General features: G+C 41.7%; 1 protein-coding gene across 4 annotated transcripts in view; it reads left to right on the top strand.

Moving 5' to 3' along the window:
- Window positions 1-17,922, top strand: part of tut4 (terminal uridylyl transferase 4) — a 60,870-nt gene extending 42,948 nt beyond the window's left edge. The window contains exons 25-29 of one of the 4 annotated variants that reach the window (XM_083647518.1): window positions 4,138-4,292; window positions 14,535-14,632; window positions 14,799-15,405; window positions 16,236-16,406; window positions 17,406-17,922. In XM_083647518.1, coding sequence (XP_083503644.1) covers window positions 4,138-4,292; window positions 14,535-14,632; window positions 14,799-15,405; window positions 16,236-16,406; window positions 17,406-17,494 — 1,120 coding nt within the window. In that variant the 3' untranslated portion in view covers window positions 17,495-17,922. Of the gene's footprint in view, window positions 1-4,137; window positions 4,293-14,534; window positions 14,633-14,798; window positions 15,415-16,235; window positions 16,407-17,405 lie in introns of all 4 variants that reach the window. The other 3 variants (XM_083647519.1, XM_083647517.1, XM_083647520.1) reach the window with 3 other exon arrangements.
- The last annotated feature ends 270 nt before the right edge of the window (window positions 17,923-18,192 follow it).

The raw sequence follows: 18,192 nt of genomic DNA, 5'->3' as shown, positions 1-18,192 counted from the left end.
CCCAAGAGACGCAGGTATATGGGTCATTACATGAAGGACTGCCCCAAGAGACGCAGGTATATGGGTCATTACATGAAGGACTGTCCCAAGAGACGCAGGTATATGGGTCATTACATGAAGGACTGTCCCAAGAGACGCAGGTATATGGGTCATTACATGAAGGACTGTCCCAAGAGACGCAGGTATATGGGTCATTACATGAAGGACTGTCCCAAGAGACGCAGGTATATGGGTCATTACATGAAGGACTGTCCCAAGAGACGCAGGTATATGGGTCATTACATGAAGGACTGTCCCAAGAGACGCAGGTATATGGGTCATTACATGAAGGACTGTCCCAAGAGACGCAGGTATATGGGTCATTACATGAAGGACTGTCCCAAGAGACGCAGGTATATGGGTCATTACATGAAGGACTGTCCCAAGAGACGCAGGTATATGGGTCATTACATGAAGGACTGTCCCAAGAGACACAGGTATATGGGTCATTACATGAAGGACTGTCCCAAGAGACGCAGGTATATGGGTCATTACATGAAGGACTGTCCCAAGAGACGCAGGTATATGGGTCATTACATGAAGGACTGTCCCAAGAGACGCAGGTATATGGGTCATTACATGAAGGACTGTCCCAAGAGACGCAGGTATATGGGTCATTACATGAAGGACTGCCCCAAGAGACGCAGGTATATGGGTCATTACATGAAGGACTGTCCCAAGAGACGCAGGTATATGGGTCATTACATGAAGGACTGTCCCAAGAGACGCAGGTATATGGGTCATTACATGAAGGACTGTCCCAAGAGACGCAGGTATATGGGTCATTACATGGACTGCCCCAAGAGACGCAGGTATATGGGTCATTACATGAAGGACTGTCCCAAGAGACGCAGGTATATGGGTCATTACATGAAGGACTGTCCCAAGAGATGCAGGTATTTGGGTCATTACATGAAGGACTGTCCCAAGAGACGCAGGTATATGGGTCATTACATGAAGGACTGTCCCAAGAGACGCAGGTATATGGGTCATTACATGAAGGACTGTCCCAAGAGACGCAGGTATATGGGTCATTACATGGACTGCCCCAAGAGACGCAGGTATATGGGTCATTACATGAAGGACTGTCCCAAGAGACGCAGGTATATGGGTCATTACATGAAGGACTGTCCCAAGAGACGCAGGTATATGGGTCATTACATGAAGGACTGTCCCAAGAGACGCAGGTATATGGGTCATTACATGAAGGACTGTCCCAAGAGACGCAGGTATATGGGTCATTACATGAAGGACTGTCCCAAGAGACGCAGGTATATGGGTCATTACATGAAGGACTGTCCCAAGAGACGCAGGTATATGGGTCATTACATGAAGGACTGTCCCAAGAGACGCAGGTATATGGGTCATTACATGAAGGACTGTCCCAAGAGACGCAGGTATATGGGTCATTACATGAAGGACTGTCCCAAGAGATGCAGGTATTTGGGTCATTACATGAAGGACTGTCCCAAGAGACGCAGGTATATGGGTCATTACATGAAGGACTGTCCCAAGAGACGCAGGTATATGGGTCATTACATGAAGGACTGTCCCAAGAGACGCAGGTATATGGGTCATTACATGAAGGACTGTCCCAAGAGACGCAGGTATATGGGTCATTACATGAAGGACTGTCCCAAGAGACGCAGGTATATGGGTCATTACATGAAGGACTGCCCCAAGAGACGCAGGTATATGGGTCATTACATGAAGGACTGTCCCAAGAGACGCAGGTATATGATATGGGTGGCACTTGAATCTATTTGATCATTAGTCATCATACTGTTGCTTAATTTTTAAGCAGTGCAGCAGCTACTATACATGACATGTGTCTGTAAATAATCAATAATAATTCATTTTATTTGTAGTGCACTCTTCATTCAGAAAGAATCTCAGAGTGCTACAGAGTTAAAAACATCAGAGGCAAATAGTACATTTGACAATAGTTAAAAGCTAACAGGAGAAGGCCTTCCTAAATCAAAAGGTTTTTAGGCCCGTCCTGAAAGAGTCCAGGGTCTGTGCTGCCCTGAGGTGTTCAGGAAGGCTGTTCCACAGGTGTGGTGCGGTCACACAGAAGGCACGCTCCTCCATGGTGCGGAGCTTGGTTTTGGGGACTCGGAGAAGCAGCCTGCTTGCAGACCTGCGGGTGGAGGTTTGTGGAGAGATGAGTTCTTGTAGGTTTGTAGCACAAGGTGTCTGTTTGTATCATGAGAGGATAGACCAATCAGGAGTATGCATGAGAGGATAGACCAATCAGGAGTAGCCTATGCATATGCAGAGGGGGGGCGGGGGAGAAGGGGCCGACCTGCACCGCTTACTTCAACACCTGGGTGTGGATTATTTTTTACTAGAAATCTTTTGTGTGTTTGTGCGTGTGTGTGTGTGTTTGCGCGCATGCGTGTGTGTGTGCGTGCGTGCGCTGTGTGTGCGTGCTTGTGTGTGTATACAGTGTATGCGCGTGCGCAGTGTGTGTGTGTATACAGTCTATGTGTGTATACAGTGTATGTGTGCGCGTGCGTGCGCAGTGTGTGTTTACAGTGTATGTGTGCGCGTGCGTACGCTGTGTGTGTGTTTACAGTGTATGTGTGCGCGTGCGTGCGTGTATACAGTGTGTGCGTGCGTGCGCTGTGTGTGTGTGTGTATACAGTGCATGTGTGCGCAAAATTACATGTGAGAAAATGTATTTGAGTACATGAAAATATTGATTGTCTAAAATCAAGGGTTTTCAAAGTGTGGAAGAAGAGTGGGCCTCCCCTCAGAGAACATATAGACAGCTGCCCCCTCCCAAATAAATAAATAACTGACTATATATATATATATATATATATATATATATATATATATATATATATATATATACAGTATATATATATATATATATATATATATATATATGCAGTTTATTGGTAAAGCCTGGCAGAGAAGAAAGAATGTTATTTGTATAATGTATGTATTGATGATGCACCTCAGGTCATGGCACCTTTTGCTGTGGTTTCTTTTGCTTAGAAACATGAAATCTGGTTCTGGAATCTGTACCTATGTGTATGAACTCTACTGATGTACGTTACATTACGTCATTTAGCAGACGCTTTTATCCAAAGCCACTTACAATAACACATTTTTGTCAACAATGGAGAAATCAACTATGCAACAGCTGTAGCTATGACAGCTACAACTTTTGAAGGAATAGAGTGGTAAAGTTTTTTTGTGGGTGGGGAGAGAGAGAGGGAACGATGTTAGTTCTAGAAGGGCCCAGGTGGAGCCTGAAAAGGTGTGTTTTTAGTCTTTGCAGTGATTCGGCCGTCCTGACCGAAGGTGGGAGCTCGCTCCACCATTGATGTGTACTTGTACTGTCGTGTCTCATAAGCCCATATACGGGCACCATTTGTTGTGTGACACGGAAATAAAATAAATCAATTAAAAAAGATATATACAGTATATATATATATATATATCCTTTTTTCAATATCTTCTTTTAAACATCTTAAACATCTTTATCCACTCTGAAGGACTTTTAATCAGGTTTTTTAACACCTCTTTATTATAACTAGCAGGATACCCGCCCTGTGCAGTGTATCAAGTGTAAATGTTGTGTTCTCTGCATGGGACTGTGCTGCAGCCAGGCTTGGCCAGCACAGACAGACCGTTCCCCCGGCCCCATAAATCTCGTAAAAAAAGAAATAGCTTCCCAACAGATACAAAAACCTGAGCATATATGTGTTTGATGCCCATACAAAGAACCGCCGCGATCGGATTTGTGAAACATTTTTTTTTAAATCTCGAATTCTTTCTCCCTGGTTTCTCCTCTGACAGCATGAGCTCGCCTCAACAGAGGCAGCCGGACTGCGGGGGCTCCGCCCCGCGGCTGATTCGTGCGGTGGAGGCGGAGCAGCCAGCATGGCCGTCTGTGACGCCGCGCCTCCCCTGAAGCTGTTTCACGCCTCCCCTGAAGCTGTTTCACGCCCCCAGGGGAGGGCGCCTCGCACTTTGAAAACCACTGGTCTAAATAAAAAGGCTAATGAGATGTAAATGTTCTATATCAACACGTGTGTGTCGGATCTATTTAGCCCTTCTTCTTCTGTACTTTTTGTCTCCTAGGATGAAGAAGAAAGAAAATGACAAAGAGGAGGACATAAAGGAGGAGGAGCGGGAGCCGAGGGAAAGGCGATGTTTCCAGTGTGGTGACATGGGTCATGTACGGAGGGACTGCCCTGAGTATCGCCATCTCAGACAGAGGACTACTGGAGTTCCAGGTATAGACCAGAACAGCACATCCGGGTAATTTGCAAAACTTGAAGGCCGCGCCCCTTTTTAGGGGATAACACAAGCCACTCGCGTTGACTTCAATGTAAAATAGCAGTACCCAAAACATCTATAGAAAAATAACAGAATTAATTTCCTTTATAAATGACCCAAAGACACCATGACATGACAATATATTTCAACTCGGCCGGCCATAGAATGCGCAAGATACATCGACACGAGGTACTTGCCTTATATGAACGCTGTATCCAGTTTCCACCAGGTTACATGCATCGTCCACATTGACGGTGTCACGCCTACCCTATTGCAGACCAGTTTTTTGTTTTTTTTATTGTTAGTGAAACTATAACAACACAGCAACTCTTCGGCATATCTCTATCAACTTAAACCGTTTTAAATAGTTTGTTTGAAGTGGTTTCGGCTTCTTGTACCGTCGTTTACTATGGTGGGTTTCCCCTAAAAAGGGGCGCGGCCTTGGAGCTGGGCGCTTGAAGACGCGATGCAGTTCTGGTCTATACTCAACCACAAAATGGTGTCGTGAGAAACATGCTTCAACATAGCCTCCAGTTGGGACGTTGTCTGCAGCATTAGACCTACATACTCGAACGTCAAGCTGACGAGGTCGTCCCAGGGGAGTCCCCAGCAAAATGAGTCATTGTGTGATTTCACTATGATTTCAATGACTAGAAGTTAGTTAGCCCAAGGAGAGAATGTAGTGCATATACTGTACTTGGTCATAGCTTTCACGCTCTCCGGTTAATCTCCCCATCTATATTATAGTATACGGTACTCATCTATATTATACTATACTCATCTATATTATACTATACTCATCTATATTATACTAGACTCATCTACTGTATATTATATTATACTCATCTATATTATAGTATACTCATCTATATTATAGTATACTCAACTATATTATAGTATACTCATCTATATTATAGTATACTCATCTATATTATAGTATACTCATCTATATTATAGTATACTCATCTATATTATAGTATACTCAACTATATTATAGTATACTCATCTATATTATAGTATACTCATCTATATTATATAGGGATGGGGCCAATCCAATATCGGTATCGGGTGCCGATATTGGCACTAATTCACAGATTTTTTTTTTCTTTGCAATTCCAAAATTGTGGGCCGTAATTTGCCCATGTATAATAGTATCCTTCTTTGCCTTGTATATTTTCTTAATTTTGTCTGCTTTTTGCAAGGTATATTTAAAAAAAAAAATCTTTAATTGGCCAAATCTTTGCCTATAGGCCTACTGTATATTCAAGAAAAATATTGGTATTGGCATAATATCGGTATCGGCAGATATCCAAATTCAGGTATCTGAATCGGATCGGAAGTGAAAAAATGTGGATCGGTGCATCCCTAATATTATAGTATACTCATCTATAGTATAGTATACTTGCGCTGTTCACGTCCGCTGCATCCACCCGACCGTGTGTCATATTTTTGCGGAGCTGCACGTCGGCTGGCTTGCCGGCCACGGCATAGCCCTGCTGTATGGCGAGCACCTTGACGGTATACATTTTGTTTGCTTTAGTCAGCCCCATTTCTCAGAAGTTTAAAGGGCCCCATATTTGGCTAATATAATGTATTATTATTATAATAAATAATAATAATAATGTTTAGAAAAAGAAGGTTGCGCTTCAACAGTGGGCTTCTCAGTGGACTACTGAACCCAAAACCCAAAATATGTTCCAAAAAAGATGAACGGGCAGTACATCCCAGTTTTCAGAAATACAAAAATACTCACATTTCACTTGATTTATTTGGCTCACATCACAAAAACAAAACGCTTAGACGCGTTTCAGCAAAGAGCTTCTTCAGAGTGTTTGAGTAGCACAGGTTCAGTCTGCTAATATAACAAAGAGCTTCTTCAGAGCGTTTGAGTAGCACAGGTTCAGTCTGCTAATATAACAAAGAGCTTCTTCAGAGCGTTTGAGTAGCACAGGTTCAGTCTGCTAATATAACAAAGAGCTTCTTCAGAGCGTTTGAATAGCACAGGTTCAGTCTGCTAATATAACAAAGAGCTTCTTCAGAGTGTTTGAGTAGCACAGGTTCAGTCTGCTAATATAACAAAGAGCTTCTTCAGAGCGTTTGAGTAGCACAGATTCAGTCTGCTAATATAACAAAGAGCTTCTTCAGAGTGTTTGAGTAGCACAGGTTCAGTCTGCTAATATAACAAAGAGCTTCTTCAGAGCGTTTGAGTAGCACAGGTTCAGTCTGCTAATATAACAAAGAGCTTCTTCAGAGCGTTTGAGTAGCACAGGTTCAGTCTGCTAATATAACAAAGAGCTTCTTCAGAGTGTTTGAGTAGCACAGATTCAGTCTGCTAATATAACAAAGAGCTTCTTCAGAGCGTTTGAGTAGCACAGGTTCAGTCTGCTAATATAACAAAGAGCTTCTTCAGAGCGTTTGAGTAGCACAGGTTCAGTCTGCTAATATAACAAAGAGCCTCTTCAGAGCGTTTGAGTAGCACAGGTTCAGTCTGCTAATATAACAAAGAGCCTCTTCAGAGCGTTTGAGTAGCACAGGTTCAGTCTGCTAATATAACAAAGAGCTTCTTCAGAGCGTTTGAGTAGCACAGGTTCAGTCTGCTAATATAACAAAGAGCTTCTTCAGAGTGTTTGAGTAGCACAGATTCAGTCTGCTAATATAACAAAGAGCTTCTTCAGAGCGTTTGAGTAGCACAGGTTCAGTCTGCTAATATAACAAAGAGCTTCTTCAGAGTGTTTGAGTAGCACAGGTTCAGTCTGCTAATATAACAAAGAGCTTCTTCAGAGCGTTTGAGTAGCACAGGTTCAGTCTGCTAATATAACAAAGAGCTTCTTCAGAGTGTTTGAGTAGCACAGATTCAGTCTGCTAATATAACAAAGAGCTTCTTCAGAGCGTTTGAGTAGCACTGGTTCAGTCTGCTAATATAACAAAGAGCTTCTTCAGAGTGTTTGAGTAGCACAGATTCAGTCTGCTAATATAACAAAGAGCTTCTTCAGAGTGTTTGAGTAGCACAGGTTCAGTCTGCTAATATAACAAAGAGCTTCTTCAGAGCATTTGAGTAGCACAGGTTCAGTCTGCTAATATAACAAAGAGCTTCTTCAGAGTGTTTGAGTAGCACAGATTCAGTCTGCTAATATAACAAAGAGCTTCTTCAGAGTGTTTGAGTAGCACAGATTCAGTCTGCTAATATAACAAAGAGCTTCTTCAGAGCGTTTGAGTAGCACAGATTCAGTCTGCTAATATAACAAAGAGCTTCTTCAGAGTGTTTGAGTAGCACAGGTTCAGTCTGCTAATATAACAAAGAGCTTCTTCAGAGTGTTTGAGTAGCACAGGTTCAGTCTGCTAATATAACAAAGAGCTTCTTCATAGTGTTTGAGTAGCACAGGTTCAGTCTGCTAATATAACAAAGAGCTTCTTCAGAGCGTTTGAGTAGCACAGATTCAGTCTGCTAATATAACAAAGAGCCTCTTCATAGTGTTTGAGTAGCACAGGTTCAGTCTGCTAATATAACAAAGAGCTTCTTCAGAGTGTTTGAATAGCACAGATTCAGTCTGCTAATATAACAAAGAGCTTCTTCAGAGTGTCTGAGTAGCACAGGTTCAGTCTGCTAATATAACAAAGAGCTTCTTCAGAGTGTTTGAGTAGCACAGATTCAGTCTGCTAATATAACAAAGAGCTTCTTCATAGTGTTTGAGTAGCACAGATTCAGTCTGCTAATATAACAAAGAGCTTCTTCAGAGTGTTTGAATAGCACAGGTTCAGTCTGCTAATATAACTAAGAGCCTCTTCAGAGTGTTTGAGTAGCACAGGTTCAGTCTGCTAATATAACAAAGAGCTTCTTCAGAGTGTTTGAGTAGCACAGATTCAGTCTGCTAATATAACAAAGAGCTTCTTCATAGTGTTTGAGTAGCACAGATTCAGTCTGCTAATATAACAAAGAGCTTCTTCATAGTGTTTGAGTAGCACAGATTCAGTCTGCTAATATAACAAAGAGCTTCTTCAGAGTGTTTGAGTAGCACAGGTTCAGTCTGCTAATATAACAAAGAGCTTCTTCATAGTGTTTGAGTAGCACAGATTCAGTCTGCTAATATAACAAAGAGCTTCTTCAGAGTGTTTGAGTAGCACAGGTTCAGTCTGCTAATATAACAAAGAGCCTCTTCAGAGTGTTTGAGTAGCACAGGTTCAGTCTGCTAATATAACAAAGAGCTTCTTCAGAGCGTTTGAGTAGCACAGATTCAGTCTGCTAATATAACAAAGAGCTTCTTCAGAGTGTTTGAGTAGCACAGATTCAGTCTGCTAATATAACAAAGAGCTTCTTCAGAGTGTTTGAGTAGCACAGGTTCAGTCTGCTAATATAACAAAGAGCTTCTTCAGAGTGTTTGAGTAGCACAGGTTCAGTCTGCTAATATAACAAAGAGCTTCTTCAGAGTGTTTGAGTAGCACAGGTTCAGTCTGCTAATATAACAAAGAGCTTCTTCAGAGTGTTTGAGTAGCACAGGTTCAGTCTGCTAATATAACAAAGAGCTTCTTCAGAGTGTTTGAGTAGCACAGATTCAGTCTGCTAATATAACAAAGAGCTTCTTCAGAGCGTTTGAGTAGCACAGGTTCAGTCTGCTAATATAACAAAGAGCTTCTTCAGAGTGTTTGAGTAGCACAGATTCAGTCTGCTAATATAACAAAGAGCTTCTTCAGAGCGTTTGAGTAGCACAGATTCAGTCTGCTAATATAACAAAGAGCTTCTTCATAGTGTTTGAGTAGCACAGATTCAGTCTGCTAATATAACAAAGAGCTTCTTCAGGGTGTTTGAGTAGCACAGGTTCAGTCTGCTAATATAACAAAGAGCTTCTTCAGAGTGTTTGAGTAGCACAGGTTCAGTCTGCTAATATAACAAAGAGCTTCTTCAGAGTGTTTGAGTAGCACAGGTTCAGTCTGCTAATATAACAAAGAGCTTCTTCAGAGCGTTTGAGTAGCACAGATTCAGTCTGCTAATATAACAAAGAGCTTCTTCAGAGTGTTTGAGTAGCACAGGTTCAGTCTGCTAATATAACAAAGAGCTTCTTCAGAGTGTTTGAGTAGCACAGATTCAGTCTGCTAATATAACAAAGAGCTTCTTCATAGTGTTTGAGTAGCACAGGTTCAGTCTGCTAATATAACAAAGAGCTTCTTCATAGTGTTTGAGTAGCACAGATTCAGTCTGCTAATATAACAAAGAGCTTCTTCAGAGTGTTTGAGTAGCACAGGTTCAGTCTGCTAATATAACAAAGAGCTTCTTCAGAGTGTTTGAGTAGCACAGCTTCAGTCTGCTAATATAACAAAGAGCTTCTTCAGAGTGTTTGAGTAGCACAGATTCAGTCTGCTAATATAACAAAGAGCTTCTTCAGAGTGTTTGAGTAGCACAGGTTCAGTCTGCTAATATAACAAAGAGCTTCTTCAGAGTGTTTGAGTAGCACAGGTTCAGTCTGCTAATATAACAAAGAGCCTCTTCAGAGTGTTTGAGTAGCACAGGTTCAGTCTGCTAATATAACAAAGAGCTTCTTCATAGTGTTTGAGTAGCACAGGTTCAGTCTGCTAATATAACAAAGAGCTTCTTCAGAGTGTTTGAGTAGCACAGATTCAGTCTGCTAATATAACAAAGAGCTTCTTCAGAGCGTTTGAGTAGCACAGATTCAGTCTGCTAATATAACAAAGAGCTTCTTCAGAGTGTTTGAGTAGCACAGGTTCAGTCTGCTAATATAACAAAGAGCTTCTTCAGAGTGTTTGAGTAGCACAGATTCAGTCTGCTAATATAACAAAGAGCTTCTTCATAGTGTTTGAGTAGCACAGATTCAGTCTGCTAATATAACAAAGAGCTTCTTCAGAGTGTTTGAGTAGCACAGGTTCAGTCTGCTAATATAACAAAGAGCTTCTTCAGAGTGTTTGAGTAGCACAGGTTCAGTCTGCTAATATAACAAAGAGCCTCTTCAGAGTGTTTGAGTAGCACAGGTTCAGTCTGCTAATATAACAAAGAGCTTCTTCAGAGTGTTTGAGTAGCACAGATTCAGTCTGCTAATATAACAAAGAGCTTCTTCAGAGTGTTTGAGTAGCACAGATTCAGTCTGCTAATATAACAAAGAGCCTCTTCAGAGCGTTTGAGTAGCACAGGTTCAGTCTGCTAATATAACAAAGAGCTTCTTCAGAGTGTTTGAGTAGCACAGGTTCAGTCTGCTAATATAACAAAGAGCTTCTTCAGAGTGTTTGAGTAGCACAGATTCAGTCTGCTAATATAACAAAGAGCTTCTTCAGAGTGTTTGAGTAGCACAGGTTCAGTCTGCTAATATAACAAAGAGCCTCTTCAGAGTGTTTGAGTAGCACAGGTTCAGTCTGCTAATATAACAAAGAGCTTCTTCAGAGTGTTTGAGTAGCACAGGTTCAGTCTGCTTATATAACAAAGAGCTTCTTCAGAGTGTTTGAGTAGCACAGATTCAGTCTGCTAATATAACAAAGAGCTTCTTCATAGTGTTTGAGTAGCACAGGTTCAGTCTGCTAATATAACAAAGAGCTTCTTCAGAGTGTTTGAGTAGCACAGGTTCAGTCTGCTAATATAACAAAGAGCTTCTTCAGAGTGTTTGAGTAGCACAGGTTCAGTCTGCTAATATAACAAAGAGCCTCTTCATAGTGTTTGAGTAGCACAGGTTCAGTCTGCTAATATAACAAAGAGCCTCTTCATAGTGTTTGAGTAGCACAGGTTCAGTCTGCTAATATAACAAAGAGCTTCTTCAGAGTGTTTGAGTAGCACAGATTCAGTCTGCTAATATAACAAAGAGCTTCTTCAGAGCGTCTGAGTAGCACAGATTCAGTCTGCTAATATAACAAAGAGATTCTTCAGAGTGTTTGAGTAGCACAGATTCAGTCTGCTAATATAACAAAGAGCTTCTTCAGAGCGTTTGAGTAGCACAGATTCAGTCTGCTAATATAACAAAGAGCTTCTTCAGAGCGTCTGAGTAGCACAGATTCAGTCTGCTAATATAACAAAGAGCTTCTTCAGAGCGTTTGAGTAGCACAGGTTCAGTCTGCTAATATAACAAAGGCAGAGATGACACACAACTGGGAGTTGGACCCAATTGTTTAGGAGCCAATCACCTTCAGCCATGAATCTAGATACAAGGACAAATCACAGCATGAAGCATCACAGAACATGGTTTCTGCTCATTATAGCCTGGATGACACAAAAGGGGGGGAAAGGACAAACTAAACTGTTTGAACCCAGAAAGCGTTTTAAGCTGTAGTCATCATTGAGTCTGTTTGGTGTCATAGTATTGAGTGTGTGTATCCAGAACATTTCTCTCTGGGCCAGTTTCTTCAGAACCTCACCTCCTCTTGTAGGCATCATGACTTTTTCGATCCCACAGAATTTGAGTGGAGAGGGTGAACCATGGTTTGCTTCAGCATAATGTTTTGCAATAGCATAGTCCATGTTGCCTGTACAGATCGCAGTTCTGTGCTCAGATATTCGTTGTTTGAGGGGCCGTTTGGTTTGTCCTACGTATGCCAGACCACAGGGACAGATTCACATGTACGTAGATCACATGACCACAGGGACAGATTCACATGTAGATCACATGACCACAGGGACAGATTCACATGTAGATCACATGACCACAGGGACAGATTCACATGTAGATCACATGACCACAGGGACAGATTCACATGTAGATCACATGACCACAGGGACAGATTCACATGTAGATCACATGACCACAGGGACAGATTCACATGTAGATCACATGACCACAGGGACAGATTCACATGTAGATCACATGAGTTGATTTACAGTTTATAAATTCCCGGATGGGGATTTTCCTCCCAGTGTGAGGATGGTTGAATGATTTGGCATTTGTTGTATTGCTGCAGCAGGCACAGGTACCACACCTATACATGCCTATCTTTATCTTTATCTTTATCTTTATTGTTTATTTGAACAGGCACAGGTACCACACCTATACATGCCTATCTTTATCTTTATCTTTATTGTTTATTTGAACAGGCACAGGTACCACACCTATACATGCCTATCTTTATATTTATCTTTATCTTTATTGTTTATTTGAACAGGCACAGGTACCACACCTATACATGCCTATCTTTATCTTTATTGTTTATTTGAACAGGCACAGGTACCACACCTATACATGCCTATCTTTATCTTTATTGTTTATTTGAACAGGCACAGGTACCACACCTATACATGCCTATCTTTATCTTTATCTTTATTGTTTATTTGAACAGGCACAGGTACCACACCTATACATGCCTATCTTTATCTTTATCTTTATCTTTATTGTTTATTTGAACAGGCACAGGTACCACACCTATACATGCCTATCTTTATCTTTAACTTTATTCTTTATTTGAACATGCACAGGTACCACACCTATACATGCCTATCTTTATCTTTATCTTTATTGTTTATTTGAACAGGGACAGTACACAATAAACATATTGCACCAGAGATAGCTAAGAGCTCATTTGCATCTGTAGTCCCTGGGCACACAGAGTCCTGTGTGCACACAGTACATATCAAATACAGAAATAAAAGAAAAATCCTAGTGTCTAAACAATCAATATACATAGTACAAAAAATGATAATACTTACTATTAGTAATATATAACACAGTAAAATAGAACACATAGGTAGATAGTAATCCCCAAAGATCACATAGTGGTAAATGAGGAGATGATATATAACTATAACAATAACTATAATATAACTATAACTGTTGTCAGCCTTTTTGATTGTAGGTGCTCTCCTGAATGAGAAAAGAGGTGGAGCTTGGCAGAAGTCCTTCAAAGATCTTCCTGCTTGAAGCAGATGTTTGCAGTGTTTCTTTGTGAAGCACAGTGGTTCTGTTCAGTAGAGAAACAAGCCTGGCTTGGATTCTCCTCTTTCTGTGTATTTGTGAGCAAGAAACACAAGAAACAAAGGATTGAACAATATTCAAAGACGAAACCGGAGCCATTCACACTTCTATCTATCGGAAAGACATGGAACACAACTCAATACTGCTACAAGCAATCACCCCAAACCTCTAAAGGATATTATACCTGTGGGTCTGTTTTTCAGGCTCAAATGAACTGTTCAGATAAAAAAAAAAAACATGGCAACTGGGTTTAAGGAAAGAGGTTATGGATGCAACTCTATTCAGAAAGCCATACAACAGAACAGGCCAATGCCTCCTCTCGTTCTGATCTTCTGTCAATCTTTTCCCCACGTTTAAACGGAAATGTTACCGTAGTCTATAAGTAAGAAAACACTCAGAAAACAGACAAAACTGAGCGCAATTTAATCTAGAAGGTTAAAACGTTGTCCGACATTTTTTGTTTTATTTATGAGCCATTTAAAACTGTTCATTACGTTCGTCATAATCGTCAATATTCACAACATGCTGTTTATGAACATTGCACATTCAGAAACCAGCGCCACCGCTAATATGTATTCAGGCTAAATATAGATGTATTCAGGCTAATATATAGATGTATTCAGGCTAAATATAGATGTATTCAGGCTAAATATAGATGTATTCAGGCTAAATATAGTCCATTTAACTTTCGGAAGCCTTTGCAAGTTGAGTGGAAGCATCTTGTGCAGTCATACAAGCCATAGCTGTGTTATCTTGTTATCTTGTTATCTTATCTTATCAGCCAACGCTCCACTCACACTAACACATGCCCGGTTTGTTTACATCCGTGCATTAGAGGAGGGGGGCTACAGTAGTGACTGGTAAAGACACAACAGCTCTCGCCCGCATTGTTTATTATTTATCTATTTAACCGACTAGTATTTCTCATGCCGACTAGTAAGGGAGTGGGCATTTAAACGTTTAACCGACTAGTGGTCGGCATCCCTGCTTTGAACCTCCACTACCCTTAACCACCACCTCCACCCTTGCCCCCCCCTCCCCTTTCCTCTCCCCCCTGTCCCTCCCTCCCTCCCCTCTGTTTTCAATATATAACTGAATAGACGTGTTAATTGTTATTTGCATCTGTTGCTGTTGCTCGTTTCTATTTTTCTTGTTTTCTGTGGACTCTTATTGTCGGCGCCTTGGGTCATTGAAAAGTGCTCTATAAAATAAATAAATAATAATTATTATTTATTATTATTTACACTTACAAACTAGCTCACAGCTAATGTTCTGACCAGAGTACGGTTGCTTGTTTTCCCCTAGCTCCCCACATGGTGCGAACCATTGTGAGCTCCCAGGCCATCCCCATTCCCCAGGCAACTCCAGACCGTCCTGGAAGGACCAGACAACCTTCTGAATGTGTGAGTACAACAGCTGGACATCAGCCCTGTGTTGATGCTACAAAAATATGTACATACAAACAGAATTTTCAAATCAAAATGTCATGTTGTCCTATGTACAGTATATAAATGTCCTATTATTGATTCTGATACTTTATTTGTGTCTCTTTTCTCCCTCTGTTCATAGTCGGATAGCCGACAGACTCCGCCCTATTCTCCCCAGCCCACGCCATTCTCTCAGAGTTCCTCCCATTCCTCCAGCTCCCCTCAGTCTTCCCAGAGTAAGACCAGCTCTGCTGGTCCCCCTAAACCACCTGCTCATCCCCAGAGTAAGACCAGCTCTGCTGGTCCCCCTAAACCGCCTGCTCATCCCCAGGTCCCCCTGTCGCTCTTTAGTTTCCCCACCTCTCACCCGGCACAGTTCCACCCGGGGGCGCTCACTGCACTGGGGCTTCTTCCCTCCCACCAGCACCAGTCACACCAGTCCCCGGGGCAACCTCATCACACGGTCCATCTCCCTTCCGCCTCCTGGCCCATCCATGGACCGGTCCTCCCGACTTCCTCATCCACTGTCCCCTCCCCACCTGCTCTAAAATTCCCCCTGCGTCCAGCCTCTGGGAATGGGAATCCTGCAGGCTCAGGAGGCAACCCCAGCCCCATGAATCTCAATGACCCCAGTATAATCTTTGCCCAGCCAGCAGGGAGGCAGATTGGCATGGGTGGGCCGGGCCGCGACGGGCACTGGCACAACCACCTAGCACAACCAGGGTCACTTGTGGGCAATGGCACTGTAGGCAAGTCAGGTAGTCACAGGGTGAACTTTGATGTCACTGTCTCTCTCTGTTACTTTGTGTCTTTCCTTGTCTGTTCTAAGGGCCTGTGTCGACCTAGCGTCTTTTCATCAGCTCCGGCGTCTTTTTTCAGTTGTTTCCAATGAGGAGTGAGCGTATGCGGGTGCACACTGACGTCTAGAGAAAGTGCGCTGCGCCCAGCGTCTATTGTCACAGCGCTCTGGCGTTTGTGTGCGCCCGACTCCCAGCGCTTCCAGCTGAAAATATTTGAACTTTTCAGAAAGACGCTGGTGTCGGGTGCTCCTTTTCTGGCAACTACCGGTAATCATATGGAGAAACTATCACAACAGAGACAGAAAGGCTCAATTGTGGGAGCAGATTGGCTAGACACTTAATATTTCTGGTGAGTGTTGAGCTAAATCACTGTATGTGTGTTGTTAGCTAATGTTAGCTGTCAGCTATCAAGCTAGCTACCGCACTGAACTAACGTTACTTTCACACTGCTTCCTTGCATATTGTGCGCTGAGATCAGCGCTCCCCAGCGTACTTCCAGCGTTTAACGGTCAGAAAAAGACGCTAGATGGACACACGGCCTAAACCTGTATCTGACATTCAGCTGGCTGATTCTCAAAATTAATCAAACTTGATCATTCTTGGCAGATTGTCTCAGTTTACTGTATCATTGAATGATTTAACATGCACCACTTGCTTGGGAGATACAGAATTTGTATTTGTTTTGTTTACACAAACAGGAATAATACATAATGTGCTATTGTAGATTATATTGTTATGGATTGATTATTTTTGTATGCTTTCTGATTTTGTCTCTACAGAGCCAGGCTACCCGGCCCAGTTTGGGGGTGTAACCCAAGGCTCTCGGTCCTGGGAGCACAATAACGCACCCCAGTTCACTCTGTCCCCATCCTGGCCCTACCGCATGCCCCAGAACTTCATCCAGCAGGGCAATGGGGGCTTCCCACCTGGTAAGCCCTTCATGGCCCAAGGTGAGAGAGACAGGATCAGACAAGGCAAGCTCTCGCTTCTTATTGCTAGTGCAAAATAAGTATTGTGCTTGCTGAAAGCAAGGCACAATCTATAAAGTCCCCCATACTTATATATATCTGCCACTTTTTTGGTGCGTAATAATTCCCACATTTTCCGCAGCACATAGACACGCCAGACCTCAAAACGTGCGACTCATTGAGGACAGTTGTGCTATGACTTTGCTAAGGGTTTTGTGAAGCGGTTTGGCCGCTATTTGTGATTAAGCGCAAGTTTTTTTCCCATTCACTTGAATGGGGTTTTGAAAAAATCTTGCATTAAATGAGCTGTACCTCAGAAACCATACGACCCAGAGAGACCAAACCTGGTAGGGAGGTTCAAATGGACCTTTTACTATACAATTGGCCTGATGGTGGCGCTATAACAGCCCTCTTTATGTTTTGGTCCATAACTTGGTACAGGTGTGCAGGGATGTACTCTGAGCTGATAGGAAAAATAAATGTCATTTCGCCTATAGAGGGCGCTATAGCAACATTAAGTACCTGTAGCTCACAAACCATAATAGCGACTGTTCCCAAATTGGGTCCATAGGGTCATAGAGTGCTCTTCTACTCTGGCCTAAAAAATTACACAGATTGACCTGATGGTGGCGCTATAACCGCCACCTTTACGTTTTGGTCCATAACTTTGGAACCATAGCTTCTACAATCACAATTATTTTTTCCCAGGTGTCCTTGGCTTGCCCACTCATTGCTGTGATCTAAAAAAATGCACCTATTGACCTGATGGTGGCACTATAAGAGACCTCTTTACGCTTTCTTTAAAATTCTAGCAGCCAATTACTACACCCTTGCAACCGCCTAGAGACGTCCTAGCTACACATTGCCGATTGGGGCAATGCGATTGGGAAATTTAGCATAGTTTTAATTGAAATTCATGCCAAATAATCTCTCAAGCTCTGCAATTTGAGGTCTTATGGCTTTTTTCTTTTCCCCCATTAGGTTCTGTGGTGCATCCCAATCAGAATTTCCCAATGGTACCCCATGTCCGGCACCATGTAAATCTGAATTTCATCCAGCAGAAGAAATGAACTTGCATCTCCATTTGATTAGGCTTATGGTCAGTATCATGACAAAGCAAAAATAATGTAATCTTAAATTTGCATCATTTGGTCACAAGGATTTTAAGGATTTTTAAAATGAATTTTATCATTTTTGTACAGTTTTTATGTTTTTCTTTTTCTCATTACATTGATTTGTGATACAAATGTCAAATATTTTAATACCCCCATTTTTGAGGGGGTCCAAAAAGTGTTTTTATTTTATGTGTAAACTAAGGAAAAAAGGAGGAAAAATGTAAACCTTTATTTTTATTAGCTGTATTCATACTTTGCTTGCCACAAGATGAAGGCTTTGAATAGACATTTGTTTTAAAAACATAATAATAATGTCACCCCTAAGTATTTAGTGCCAAAAACAGGGATAGCAAGAAAAAAAGAAGGAAAAAAGGAAAAAACATAAACCCTAAAAAAAGAAAATAAAGAAAAAGCAAACGACGTTGTTGTGTGTCTGTTTTGTTGATAGCATGTGTACATTAAAGGCAGTACTGCACAATCCTGAAATATAACAGTTATGACTGCTGCACAACATAATCCCTTATGGTTATGTCTGCCTACTGTATTCACCTTATATAGCCCCGCCCACTTGACCCATTGTGTCATGATTTGGGATTATAAGTAATAATGGGTATAAGTGATTATATTAGTTACTAATCAAAGTAACTTCAAGT

The sequence above is a fragment of the Poromitra crassiceps genome (genome assembly GCF_964638095.1).
Source record: "Poromitra crassiceps genome assembly, chromosome: 12".
Taxonomy (NCBI): Eukaryota; Metazoa; Chordata; class Actinopteri; order Beryciformes; family Melamphaidae; genus Poromitra; species Poromitra crassiceps.
This window is presented reverse-complemented; position numbering and strand designations above follow the sequence as displayed.